Below are 13,233 nucleotides of genomic sequence, written 5' to 3' on the forward strand. Positions count from 1 at the left end.
CCGTAGAGTTGCCATATTTCAAAAAGTGAAAATCCAGACAAAGGTTGTTGAACTTTTTTGACAAATTCGCCCTCTCAAAAAAATTAGCCAAAAGCTGCTCACAAGGGCTATGTCTGGGAAATTCTGGACTAAGGGCAACCTTAGTTTACCCTTCTTTTGATGCTTGTCTGCACTGATTTGGGAGAAACAGGCCTCGTTCGCGTGCAACACTTTACCGTTAGGGCATGCCATTTGTGAGGGCGAAACTGAATTATATTAATTTAGCCAAAATATCTTTAGAATTACCAAGTCACGCCCCAACACTTTGGCACCCATTTTTGAAATTCGAAAAATTCAACACACCGTACCATACCATGGTTTATGAAACCATGGTTTTCATCCTCCAAACCCAGCACAGCAGCTTAACCATGGCTTATTAACTACGACCAAACCATGCTTGGTTCACAGTTGGCTTATAAACTATGGTTAATTGTGCAAACCCAGCCACTGACAGATTTAAAGCATTGGAAAGCTATGTGCCGCCACTATTAAATGAAGCACCGATTCCAGGAAAAGTCGGTTTTAAAAAAAAAAGCAGGGGTGAGGGGGTGGTATCCACTTAGCAGGATTGTACAGGTAGCAAGCTAGCTATTTCTGTTCCCTAAAGTCTTTAATCTGTATCCCTCAGGTACTTTGTAACCTTGATGGGATCATGAGTGCCCTTGAGGCAGTGTGTTCCTATTTGAAAATTACTGTTCCAAAAGGTTTACTTTAAATGATGTCAGAGCAGACCTATTGCACACAACCATTTCCTTGTAGTTTGCTCCCCCCCCTTCCTTTTCAAGACAACTATTTTCTAAATCGCACACAAACTGTGTTGGTTCATAAGAAAAGAAAATCTCCAAAACAGCAATACCTTTATTGGGACAAACCAAAATGTCGCAAAAACGGAACAAGCTTTTGAGTTTCAAAAACTACCAGGAAAGAAGTTACACAAAAGCAATAGTTTGTTTAGGTTTTTTATTATATTTTAGGAGGGTGGGGAGGGGGGAGATGGATGAAAAAACCAAATGGACAAAATTATTATTCATTAAATGTGTATATCGCCCTTCATCCGTAGATCTCAGGACAGTTCGTAGCATAAAATCGAAATATATAAAAAAATGCAAAATACATAAGAACAAAAACAACCCAGTAATCTCCTCCTCCCACAACACATTCAAAAGAGCATCGGATGTCAATCAGGCAAATGAAATCTGATCTCAGGATTTTCAGTTCCTAAACAACCCTTTGCTCTCACCGTTTCAAGTCCAGAATCCAGATTTACTGCACGTGGCAGGCTTTGTCCAGCTCGTTTTCTTCAGTACTTTGAGGGCTTTTCGTTTCAATTTCACTGGGGGTCCTAGCAGATCTTCCATCAACTGCTTGGGCTGACTGGTTGCAAGCTGAAAGGGGAGACCTGGGAGCAAAGCCCAAGGGCGAACCGGCAGCTAGGATTTCTTGCAGCCATGCGTCATTTATCTGGGAACACAGACACACAGAAAAAGTATACGTGTATCAATCCGTGCAAGGAAGGCGTTTATTGATTCCAATGGTGAGGACTGTTTTTCGCATTTCTGAGTCTAGTAGTGGAGCTGAAGGCCATGTTTTTCAAAAGTCAATTGAATTGGCCTACTGAAACCTCGCCCTGCTCCCGTGTAAGCCTCATCATTGCCTCTTATGGTCAGCTAGCTGGGCCCTGCTCGAAAGTCCACTTGTATAAAAGATTGGTTTTGTATAAAAGATCTTGTATAAAAGATTGGTTTTGTTAATTTGTTGAATTTGGAAAATTGGAATAAAATGTATTTAAAAAAAAAAAGAAAGTCCACTTTCTGACGGAGAAAGGTGTAAGAAGAGGGACTTGTTATTGTTATTATTCCAGCACTGAGGCACTGGATCATATGAGCAGAGATGTTTCAAACAAGACCTTTGTCAGAATGTAGGGGCAGCAGTTGCAAGTTGCCGGTCTCTGCAGCAACGGCAGACGCTGTGATTTCTCCAGTGGTTTGACTTCACCCCTAGAGGCACACTCCATTGTCTCTTGAGACAGATGCCAAAACAACTTGTGGGACGAAGTGCAAAATTTAACTGCTGGTTTTAGAATCTGGCATCCTAATTTTCTAGATGTATGAGGAAATTAGCAAAGGTTTCTGTGTTTTGTTTATGTGGCTATATTATTATTGTTGTTGTTGTTGTTGTTGTTGTTGTTGTTGTTATTAGGTTAAATTGTTGTTGTTGTTATAATATGCATTCATACCCTGCCTTTTTCTCAGATTGAGACTCAAGACGGCTTACAGATAAAAATACAAAAAAAGCAGGCAAAACAGAAAAAGCAAAAAACATAGAAAAGTTAGCCATTAACAATTGATTAAACACTAATGGAATGAAAACAATATGAAGAAATTGATTACCGGTAAAAAATACTGATTGTAACAACAAGAAAACCATCGCAGCATTTGCCCTTGCCTTAAAAATTCAGTTTCCAAAGGCCTGGTGGAATAAAAAGGCCAATGGCAGAGAGACAACAAGGAGGGAGCCATCTAAATTCTCTAGGAAGGGAGATTCAATGTCTGGAAGCAGTACTGTGACCGACAACCTTGATTCAGAGAGATCTACAAACAGCAGTAGGCCCAGGCCAAGTTAGTGTGAAAAGCTTTGAGAACAGGAAATCTCCACTTCTGAGATAACTAGAGGACATGAATGCAACATTCCCATTCCTAAAGGGGAATTAGGCCGGCTTTAGTTCTTTAATTCCACTCCGCACCATGCAAAAAGGGACCAGAACTGAGAACACCAGCCACCACTTTGGGTACTGCATGCCCAGTGCTGGAAATTCCATACACAGCTCCAAGCAGCTGGTTTGGGTATCCACTGCCAGGAACCACAGGTATAGAAATCCAGCAAGGAATGGGACAGGTGCAGGGTTTTGCAGACGGTAAGATTTGGTTCACGGGGGAGAAGGCTATCATAACCACTAGGCATGATGGCTACGTACTACCTCCAGTGATAGAGGCTGTGTACCTGTCAATCAGTAACCGAGAATTGCAAGTTAGGACAGTGCTATTGTGCTCATGCCCTGCTTGCAGGCTTCTCATAGGTAACTGATTGGCCATTGGGCTAGGATGGGCCTCTTTTCTGTGCTATTCTAAAAGCTTTCTGGGTAGATTTAATAGTCAGACCCAAAGCTTTCAGAACAAGAAAACTAGACCTTAACTATACACCTGTGTATCTAGTACTCACTCCAGCTAGGTACTCAGTTAAGTGTTTTGAAGACACAAAAACACACAAACATCCCTTTTAAGTTCTTGAACATGTGCCATGATTCCATACAGACTTCATGATTTGTAAGCCAAATCTACACAACAAAGGTATCTTCAGATTTTATAATTGGGGGTGGTGTGGGGGAGCCATACAAGGGCTCTGCTGCTAATTTATGGTCACTTCCTCCTATATTCACTTTTCCCGTCTTCACGCTGATATGCTCACAACTTGTATAAGTAGAATGAGACACTCCCATAAGCACTTGCTCAGATGCATCCACAGTCTGAATTTCCTGCGCTTTGGTACATTCAAACTCATGTTTAATAATATGCGCAAGTTACCTTTTGTAGTTTGCTGCCCTCTGGTGTTGCTTTTTGGTTTCCAAGCAAACAGTCGCTCTCAGTTGTTTGGGAGTGATCAGTAAACGGTGGCGATCTCAAGCTTGGACGGACAAGACAGGGACTCGCTCTGGGAATTAGATATGCCCCGTGGGAAATGCAAGAGCTGCCATTTCCTGGAGGAACATCAGAAGATCCTGAGGGAGGAAAGTGCGTGGTGATCATTGTTTTGTTACATTTAAAAAACTATAACAGGAATAAAAACAAAAAAAGAAATAAAAAGGAAAACAACAACCAACTGTTTAAAAACGGTTGCCAGTTCGCTTTTTGGGTCCAATTCAAGGTGCTCATATTAGTGTTTAAATCCCTAAACAAGTTAGGCCCCATATACCACCTTATTCTTCTGACTGTAAATTGTATAAATTGATTTTAATTTTGTGTTTTTATATTGTTGCAATGTGCCGAAGGATGGTTAAGATACCCAAAAGATGAAATAAATAATAGCAATGGCAGTTTGTTGCTGTACATTATGCCGGCCTTGCAGCATCTGAAGACTATGCAAGGTTTTACAGAGGTGTGTTGTTTGTCAATTAGGATGATCATAGAATCATAGAATTGTAGAGCTGGATGGAACCCTGAGGATAATCTGGTCCAACCCCCTGCAGTGCAGGAATATGCAGCTGTTCCCTCTGGGGATCGAACCTGCAATCTTGCCATTATCAGCATCATGCTCTAACCAACTGAGCCATATAGGAAGTTCCCTTCTACAGTCAGACCATTGGTCCACCTAGCTATGAACTGTCAGTGGATCTTCAAGGGTTCACACAGGAGATACTCCTAGTTCTACCTGGAAACACCGAAGACTGAATCTGCATCTACTGCATGCTAAGTGGATGGTCTACCATTGATCCACAGCCCTTCCCTGACATAAATCCTTACAACAGGAACATATACTTATTTACATTTCAAGTACTACAGGTAAAGTGTTTCTGCAGTCTCCCACGTGGGTGCTTTCAGCTTGAAAGGTAATGGTTTCATTTTGCTAGTTAGTATCTGCATAATGTGAGGCCATTGGGCCCAAGGCTATTAAGGAGCCAAGCATTCATGGAACTGAGCCCACGGACTTGCGTTCTTGAGTAGTCCCATGATATCCTTAGTGATTTCATCAGCGGTTAAGTGGTTTGCAAGCTGCAGCTCCAATGGCCACGAAGGCCTCTCTTGCCCCATCATAATGCGCCCACTGTATCTTGCTGCCCCTACTCCTGTTGTAGGCAACAATCCTAAATCCAGCTGAGCCTTTTCTGAGAATGTCGATTGGAGAAAAGCCTTCCACGTGAACATCTCCCTTTACAGAGTTCACAGAAAAAAGCAGTTTGCAGGCAACCGTTTGTTTGGGCATATTATACTTCTGTGGTTGTAAAGGTTTGGCAGTAGCGTTAAGACGACTCTCTTGTCACTTTATAAATGCCATCTCCAACTCCTCGAAAGATTCCATCAACTCTTTCTCTGAAAAATTCTACACATCACTTGGGAAGACAGGTGAACTAATGCCAGTGTACTGGGAGAAGCAAAGATCGCCAGTGTCGAAGCAATGATTCTTCAACATCAACTTTGTTGGACTGGTCATGTTGTTCAGATGCCTGATCAACATCTTCCAAAGCAACTACAGTACTCCATTCCTGAACTTAAAAATGGAAAACATAATGCTGGTGGTCAACGCAAGAGGAAAAATCTCTAAATATGTAATATAAACACTGACAATTGGGAAACACTGGCCTGCGAGCGCTCCAATTGGAGAGCAGCCTTTACCAAAGCTGTCCTGGACTTTGAAGATGCTCAAACTGAGGACGCAAGGGAGAAATGTGCTAAGAGGAAGGCACGTTTGGCAAACCCTCACCATGATCAACTCCCACCCAGAAACCCATGTCCCTGCTGTGGAAGGATGTGAGGATCCAGAATTGGCTTCCACAGTCACTTACAGACTCACTGTTAAGACCATGTTCATGGAAGACAATCTTACTCGTCTATGAGTGATTGCCAAAGAAGAAGAAGAAGATCACTTTACATGCAGAATTTTACACCATTATGCCCTGTAATGGCAGCCTTGAATTTTATTCCGCTGGTCATACTGAGAATACAAAATGGTAAAGGGCAAACATAGGGGGACAGATTCAGGTACCTCTATTGTCCCTCTGTATCAAGCTATAACAGGAATGTTATTAAACAAACCTCAATACTGTTGTGAAAGTGATTACCTTTGCCTCCCACCTCTGTGGAACCATCTGACTCAAATTCTGCATTTTCTAGGGGCACTTTTGGGCTGGGCTGTTGAAATGTGGTTCTTCTTTTAGTTTGTTTTGAGGCAGCCTCTGGAAAAGGAGATGTAGCACTTTCACCATTGCTTCTGTTTTCATGACACCTTTGCCTCCTCACAGTAATCTTAGTAATATCTTCAGATAAGGCCTTTTCCACAAGCAGCCCATTAGTGAATTTTGTTTGGCTGCCAGGACTTTGAAGAGGGGAACTGGAAGAGCCTGATGACTGTTTGAGCCGAGTGTTCAGAAGAGAGACTTGTGTCCTTAGCATCTCGTTTTCGTCCTCTAATTTATCGTGATTGATTATCAGGGTATAGTACTTATCCAGGTTTTGATCTGCCTCTGCAGGTTTCTCTTCAACCAGTTCCTTCAGTTCTTCCAGCTCCAACCTTATCTCTTCTGCAGTGGCATTCCTATCAGAACCTATGCAATGCAAGAACAGCCATTAATAAATGAAGGCTTAGCAACAGAGACTTTCAATATACTTTACCTGAAAATATTGTAAAGAGCATTTCAGCAGCAGTGGACACCAAACACTATCTACTCCTTTAGATATGAAGTTCATCTAAAGACCTAAAGATATTCCTCAGTCCTCTTGCAGCATGGCCTTTTCTGCAGTGGCACCAATGTTGTGAAACTCCCACTCATTGGATGTCTATTTCATTTCCTGTCTTTAGTTTCTCTGATGGTTTTCCAATGTGGTTTTTCAGAGAATGCTATAATTGCTTTAATTTGTATTTTAAAAAGTCTCTTCCCCATCTCGGGGGGAGGAGGTGTTGTGGGCGCCATGAGGTCTTCACGTGGGGGGGAATGGTTAGCATTCCCCCCCAGCCCATTGGTCATCTCCCTGCCGCGCTGCGCCCCTAGTGTGGCCAATTAGGTCGCTCTGGGGGGGGCGTGGCTCGCCTATTTAAGCGAGAGCGCGGCAGGGACTCTGCCTTGCTTCTTCTGGATTCAATAGCTGCGTTTCTCCCACCCACCTCCCCCACGTAGGCAGGGTTCCTTCGTGACAGTGCTATGGACTACGGTTGGTCGCCTATTGGGGCCTGGTAGGAGTTTTTCCCACTTGGCAAATTGGCTCAGGCCTTGTGGTTTTCGCCTACCTCGTAGCTACTCGTCACAACTTGGATTTTGGCGGTAGGCATTGGATTATCTCGTGAAGGTACAGGTGTGGGGGGGGAGGTTGCGGCCATCACCTCCCCCAAAATGCGGAAAGGTACTCCCTTAAGGAGTCCGGGGGCATTGCCAAGTCCGAAGCCGTGGTAGGTGAGGGCCAGAGGGCACGCCCCTAGCGGTGGCCCTAGGATGAGCTCCTAGTTGATGCGCATCGCAGGACTCATCCAACGGTGGTTAACCTTTCACAGACTGCCAGCAGAGCGGGCTGGAGTCGGATATAGTCGGTTAGATCCAATGCCTCGGCCAATACCCCTCTACATCCGTAATCAATAAAGTTGTGGCCTTCTATGCCCATTAACCTTATGCAATGTGTCTAGTGTTTTTATTTCTCGGGGAGGCGTCGGGGTATCGCCACACAAGATGTAATTTGTGGGTCATGCATGCTATGGGCCATCTGCACCAAATGATGAGTTAAAATATTTTAGCAACTACCTAGCTACTTATGAAATTGCCAGAAGCTTCATATGAAAAATGAGAGGTGGGGACCTCCTCTCTGCTGTTGCCAGTGGATGAAATAACAAGTAGGGTGGCAGGAGCTGGCCCAGAATAGGATAAAAAGGCATCTGTGCAGAAGGCTGTAGATAAAAGCTCAATGCACACCAGGATGATTATGCTAGATAGTGGGTTGATGCTTACCATGGCACAACCAGAATCCCAGCAGGACCATTTTTCAGGGTCAGAACAAACAGCAATACTTTTTTTGCATTCTAATGAAAGCACGTCAAAGTGCAAGTAGATAAATAGGGACCGCTCCGGCGGGAAAGTAAACGGTGTTTCTGTGCGATGCTCTGGTTCGCCAGAAGCAGCTTTGTCATGCTGGCCACATGACCTGGAAGCTGTCTGCGGACAAATGCCGGCTCCCTCGGCCTATAGAGCGAGATGAGCGCCGCAACCCCCAAGTCATCCGCGACTGGATCTAACAGTCAGGGGTACCTTTACCTTTAATGTCAGCCGGGGCTACTGATGAGGGAAGTATTGTTTCATTTTTGCATGCAGACAGACAAAGGTATGAGAATCTCCAGCCCACCGGCCAAATTAGACCCTAATTTGGCCCACGGGGCTTTTTCCCCAAAACCACAGCCAGCTGCCACTCACACGTGACATCAGGTGTGGGGCAAGTAAAGACACGGCTGCAAAGGAACGATGAGGCGCTTAAAGTGTCTGTTCCTTGGCAGGTGGGGCTTGCTGACAGGACCTATCAGCTGATCAGCCTTAACAGCCAAGCCTCTTTGAGGTTGTCACCTGACATTGTAGTGACAGGTGAATAATAGGTGCGCAGCCCCACACACGTCAAAGCGGACTGCCTAAGGGAGGAGGCCCACCTGTAGGATGGAAAAGGCACCTGCACTACATACCTGGATCCATCTTCTTCACTTGAATCTCAAGTTCATGAATCTGCTTCACCATCATCTTTTTCTCCTGCTTTAGTTCTGTGTAGGCTTTCAGCCAATGCTGAAATCTATGATGGAAAGAATCAAATTTTGTCTTGAGTTGCCCTATTTTCTGCTGGCTATTTGCCTGCAAAATAAAATAAAAATAAACGGGTAAACATTCATGCAATTATTGCTGCAGAAGCAATAACCACCCACCCAAATGCAAAACAGGACTTCTCATTAGTTCAAAGTAAAGTGCATGGATATTCTCCTTTCTCCTGTTGGGGCAACTATGCCATTTCTTAACAGGACCTGTTAACTAGAGCATTTAATGAATTCCATAAAACGAAATGAATGTCTACTGATGTCCTTCGGTTTGCACCAGACAGGCCCAATAATAATAATAATAATAATATATTTATACCCCGCCCATCTGGCTGGGTTTCCCCAGCCACTCTGGGTGGCTTCCAAGAGAAATATTAGAATACACTAATTTCTTAAAGATTAAACGCTTCCCTAAACAGGGCTGCCTTCAGATGTCCTCTAAAAGCCTGGTAGTTATTTTTCTTTTTGACATCTGGTGGGAGGGCCTTCCACAGGGCGGGTGCCACTACCGAGAAGGCCCTCTGCCTGGTTCCCTGTAACTTGGTTTCTTGCAGTGAGGGAACAGCCAGAAGGCCCTCGGCATTGGACCTCAGAGCGATGGAGGTGGAGACGCTCCTTCAGGTATAGCCCTAACTGTCAATACCAGAGATCCAAAAACACAGTCCAGTTTGCACATGCAGCTAATGGTTCACTGCAACCATGTGGCCAGGGAGATGTTAATCCAGGTGATAAACCAAGGTTTCTTCTCGGTTTACCAACTGCAGCTTGTTTGAGCAAACCTTGGTTTGTTCAGAATGAAACAAACCACAACCCCTAGTTCGGGCATAACACTAAGCCAGGGATCATGGCTTGTTCTTCCTGCCATCTAGATGACATGGGTAAAAGGGAAGATTTCTGCATGTTAGCAGTAAGGCATCACTACGGTTTACCATAATGTGCAAACACTGCTGCTATATTGCCCATCACAGCAACTCTTTACTATGTATGCTGTAAGTAGCACAGTAATAGACTAGGGCTACTGTCCTATGCACACTTACCTAGGAGTAAGTTCGACTGAACACTGAGTACTATTTCCGAGAAAACATCCATAAGATTATGCTCTACATCAGGCATAGGCAAACTCGGCCCTCCAGATGTTTTGGGTCTACAATTCCTATCATCCCTGACCACTGGTCCTGTTAGCTACGGATCATGGGAGTTGTAGGTCAAAAACATCTGGAGGGCCGAGTTTGCCTATGCCTGCTCTACATATATCATGTTAAACTTACAGATAACATACTTTACAGTTATGATTGCAATAGAACTATAAACTTAAATATCAGCTTGTCTTCTTCAAATAAAGTGGATTTTGATTTTGGGAACCACACCTGCAGTCACTCAATGTTGCTTTGTTACTTGGCGTCAGATAAAATGTATTTAATCTATACATGCACATTCTAGAAAACTCCCCCAATATTTTAAAAAAAACCCAAATCAGCCTTTAATTTCAGAAGGAACCTATTGACCTACAAGATATTCTACCCATGATGTCAACAATATGCTGTACCTTTTCAAGGAAGGCAGGTTTTTCAGAAGTTGCAGCTTCCAACTCCACCTCTGTAGCCTCAAGACTAGACTGCAGAGTTTCATTTTTTGGCAACTGCTCCAGAAAAGGATCGCTGTCATCCAGCTTTTGTATGAGGTCTTGGAATTGCTGGGCGAGGACATCCAGCAAATACTCTATTTCAGAATATTTGTGTTTGGCTTCCTGTAGATGATAGGCCAACCGTCCATTCTCTTCTTTGACACAAGCAACTTCATCAATCAGATCCTGTTCTTTTGCCTTGAAATTCTCTTCTGCACAATGAGAAAGTTTAACTTCTTCGCTGGCCAGTTTCAACTGGGATTCCATCGACACCAGTGCGTTTTCAAATTCATCTCTAATTTGCAACTTCTCCTTCTCCCTTTCTTCTAGCTGCTTCACAAGCATGGAATTAAGACCTTCTAAATCAGATACTTTATCCTGATTTTCTTTCAGCTCTCTCTCTAGAGATCCTTTTTCTAACTTTAAGACATTCACCTCACATTCCAAGCTTTGCAAAGTCGCACGCATCATTTCTATCTCCGCGGTGGCTGTTTCTGTCTCTGCTTTAGCCATCTCTGCCCGAAGAATTGCGTCTTCCAAATTGTCCTCCGACATCTGCAATTCTCTTTCGAGATTCTCAATTTTGTCTGCGAGGGAGTCAGCTTTCCGTTCGCTTTCTTTCAGTTTTCCCACAAGGTGACACCTTTTCTTTTCGTCGGATTCTATTTTTATTTTGATCTTCTCAATGCCCCGTCGCAGCTGAGACAACTCCTCCTGTGCTGAGTTCAGCCTAGTTGCAAGTTCACCCTTTTCTATAAGCGACCCTTCCAGAGACTTTGATATCTTGGCATATTCCATTTCAGAGATACTTAACTTGCTGTGTAAAGTTTCAAATTCCCTAAGGCTCACTTCTTTTTCCTCATTCAGATGCTCTATTTGGCTTTGCGCTGCCTCTTTTTCTAACACAAGAGCCCTCATAACCTGATCCAGATTCTGTAACTGCAGCAGAAGTCTGTCATTTTCTGTTGATAACCGATGAGTATCGGCCTTCGCGGCCTGAAGCAATTTTGCCTGAGTATTAGCTTCGGCTTCCAATATCCTGATAAATTCAGCAGAATCCCGTTTACTTGACTCAAGTTCTTTGATAGTCTCTTGCATTTTCTGGCACATTTGATCCGATTCTTCTTTATCCTTCAACAAAGCACTCAGATCTTGACTAAATTGGTTTCTCTCAGTGACGAGTATATGAAGCTGCTCTTGAAGGCCAAAAATGCTTTTCAGTTTATTTTCCTTTTCTTTTTCCAAGTGCTCGTTCTTTAACTGAAGCTCCTCAATGTCGGTCTCCATGGATAAGGCGTGGTTCTCAATATTTGCTTTCTCAGATTTTATCCTCCTCAGTTCATTTTCAGTTTCAAGAAGCCTCTCAGTCCAGTCGGCCTTGTCCATTTCCAAATCTTCCAGAGTCTCTGTTGTGTCGGACAGTCTTGCCTTGTACGTTTCCATATCAGATTTTACCTTGTCAAGTTCTATTCCAAGAGCCATAAGGCTATAAGTCAATTGCTGGTTATCAAAAGTAACAGACTTAAGTGATTCATTTAAGTCCCCTTTTTCTTTTTCGAGTGCTACAACTGTTTTGTCCAACTCTGCACAAGCAGTTCTCTCTGAAGCCAGCTCCTTGTCCTTTGAATCCAGGCCCGACTTTAGGTTTTGGATCTCCATTAGTAGAATATCAGTTCTTTTACTGCTTTCCTCCACGTCAGGGAAGGGCGTAGAAATTTCATTACATGTCTGCTCTACTTCTAGCAGAGGCTTTTCAGGGGGCCTTTGGCTTTCCAAGGTGTTCACAAGCATCGCATCGGTGTTTTGAGAAGGAAGAAATGATAACTCACGAGGAGAGTTTGGAGAACTTATGGATATATCTATTGCATTTCTGGATTCTGTGTCTAAGTCCAGAAGGCATCTTTCTCTAAATTTCATGTCAACTGCTTGGCAAATAGATTCTTCATCTTCTGTTCTATTTGCTTCACCTGCCCTTGCTGATATTTTACTATTCTCGGCTTCAATCGTTGTGATTTCACTAGACATGCCATGCAGCTCCAGTTGACCCAAGAGATCGATTGCTTTCTTAGTGGGAATCTGGACTTCCTAGATGTAGATGGAAAAAAGAGAGTCATTTTAATTAATAAGTCACTTTTATCAAATTGATATATTTATTTATTCTTTCATTTATTACATTTAACTGTGATACTTCCTCCCCAAAGGAGTCCAGGGTGGCAAAAAAATTAAACAAACACATCTTCAGAAACAGTTCCAATGACCTCTGCCGAATAAAAAGGGAACCGATATATAATGTTTTGGTAGATAAAGAACACACTTAATAGTCTGTTGATCACCTGGGAAAATTGTTTTCTGCAGGGTGCTCCCATTGTGTGGAGAGCTCTGCTCACTTTCAATTGCTGCACAGACCCTCCTAGTCCAACACAGGGAAGGCTGGGGAACTTGGGCAGGTGGGGGCAGAGCACATGATGACACTGGGGGTAGGACTTGCATGTGGGGCCCCACTGGCTACACAACTTGGTGCTCACATTTTCAGGCAAATGCTTGAAGACACCTCATCTCTTTTGTAACATTTCACCAAAGCAGGCTCTTCCCACCTACTGATGTCATTCCCTATTGCAGGGGTGGCCAACTCCCAAGACACTGCAATCTACCTCATAGAGTTAAAAACAGAGGCAGTGATCTACCCGCTTTTTTTGGGTTCAGGTCAAAGTTGTTGAGCTTGTTTTTTTAGGAAGGAAAGCCCTGTTTTTTTGGGTGCAGGCCAACACTGTTGAACTTTTTTTTTAGGGGAGCCAAATTTGTTGAGCTTGTTTGGGGTGAGCCAGTGATCTACCAGTGATCTACCACAGACATCAAGTGATCTACCAGTCGATCACGATCTACCTGTTGGACGTGCCTGCCCTATTGCATAAATTGACCCTCTGTAGTTATAATCACACATAGCTGTTGTTGCTAGATTAAATATATGAAAGAACCTGGAACTGAAATACTAATATTTAGCAACCTTGGCATGCTCAACAATA

The 13,233-nt window shown here is 43.4% G+C and overlaps 1 protein-coding gene across 1 annotated transcript in view; it reads right to left on the reverse strand.

Annotated features, from left to right (window-relative positions):
• Positions 1-797: 797 nt before the first annotated feature.
• Positions 798-13,233, reverse strand: part of CENPF (centromere protein F) — a 37,189-nt gene continuing 24,753 nt past the window's right edge. The window contains exons 13-17 of the mRNA XM_035111322.2: positions 10,133-12,295; positions 8,464-8,626; positions 5,873-6,355; positions 3,621-3,814; positions 798-1,500 (exon numbers count right to left, since the gene is read on the reverse strand). Coding sequence (XP_034967213.2) covers positions 1,303-1,500; positions 3,621-3,814; positions 5,873-6,355; positions 8,464-8,626; positions 10,133-12,295 — 3,201 coding nt within the window. The 3' untranslated portion in view covers positions 798-1,302. The remainder of the gene's footprint in view (positions 1,501-3,620; positions 3,815-5,872; positions 6,356-8,463; positions 8,627-10,132; positions 12,296-13,233) is intronic.

This window comes from Zootoca vivipara, chromosome 3, assembly GCF_963506605.1.
Source record: "Zootoca vivipara chromosome 3, rZooViv1.1, whole genome shotgun sequence".
In the NCBI taxonomy this organism is placed as follows: Eukaryota; Metazoa; Chordata; class Lepidosauria; order Squamata; family Lacertidae; genus Zootoca; species Zootoca vivipara.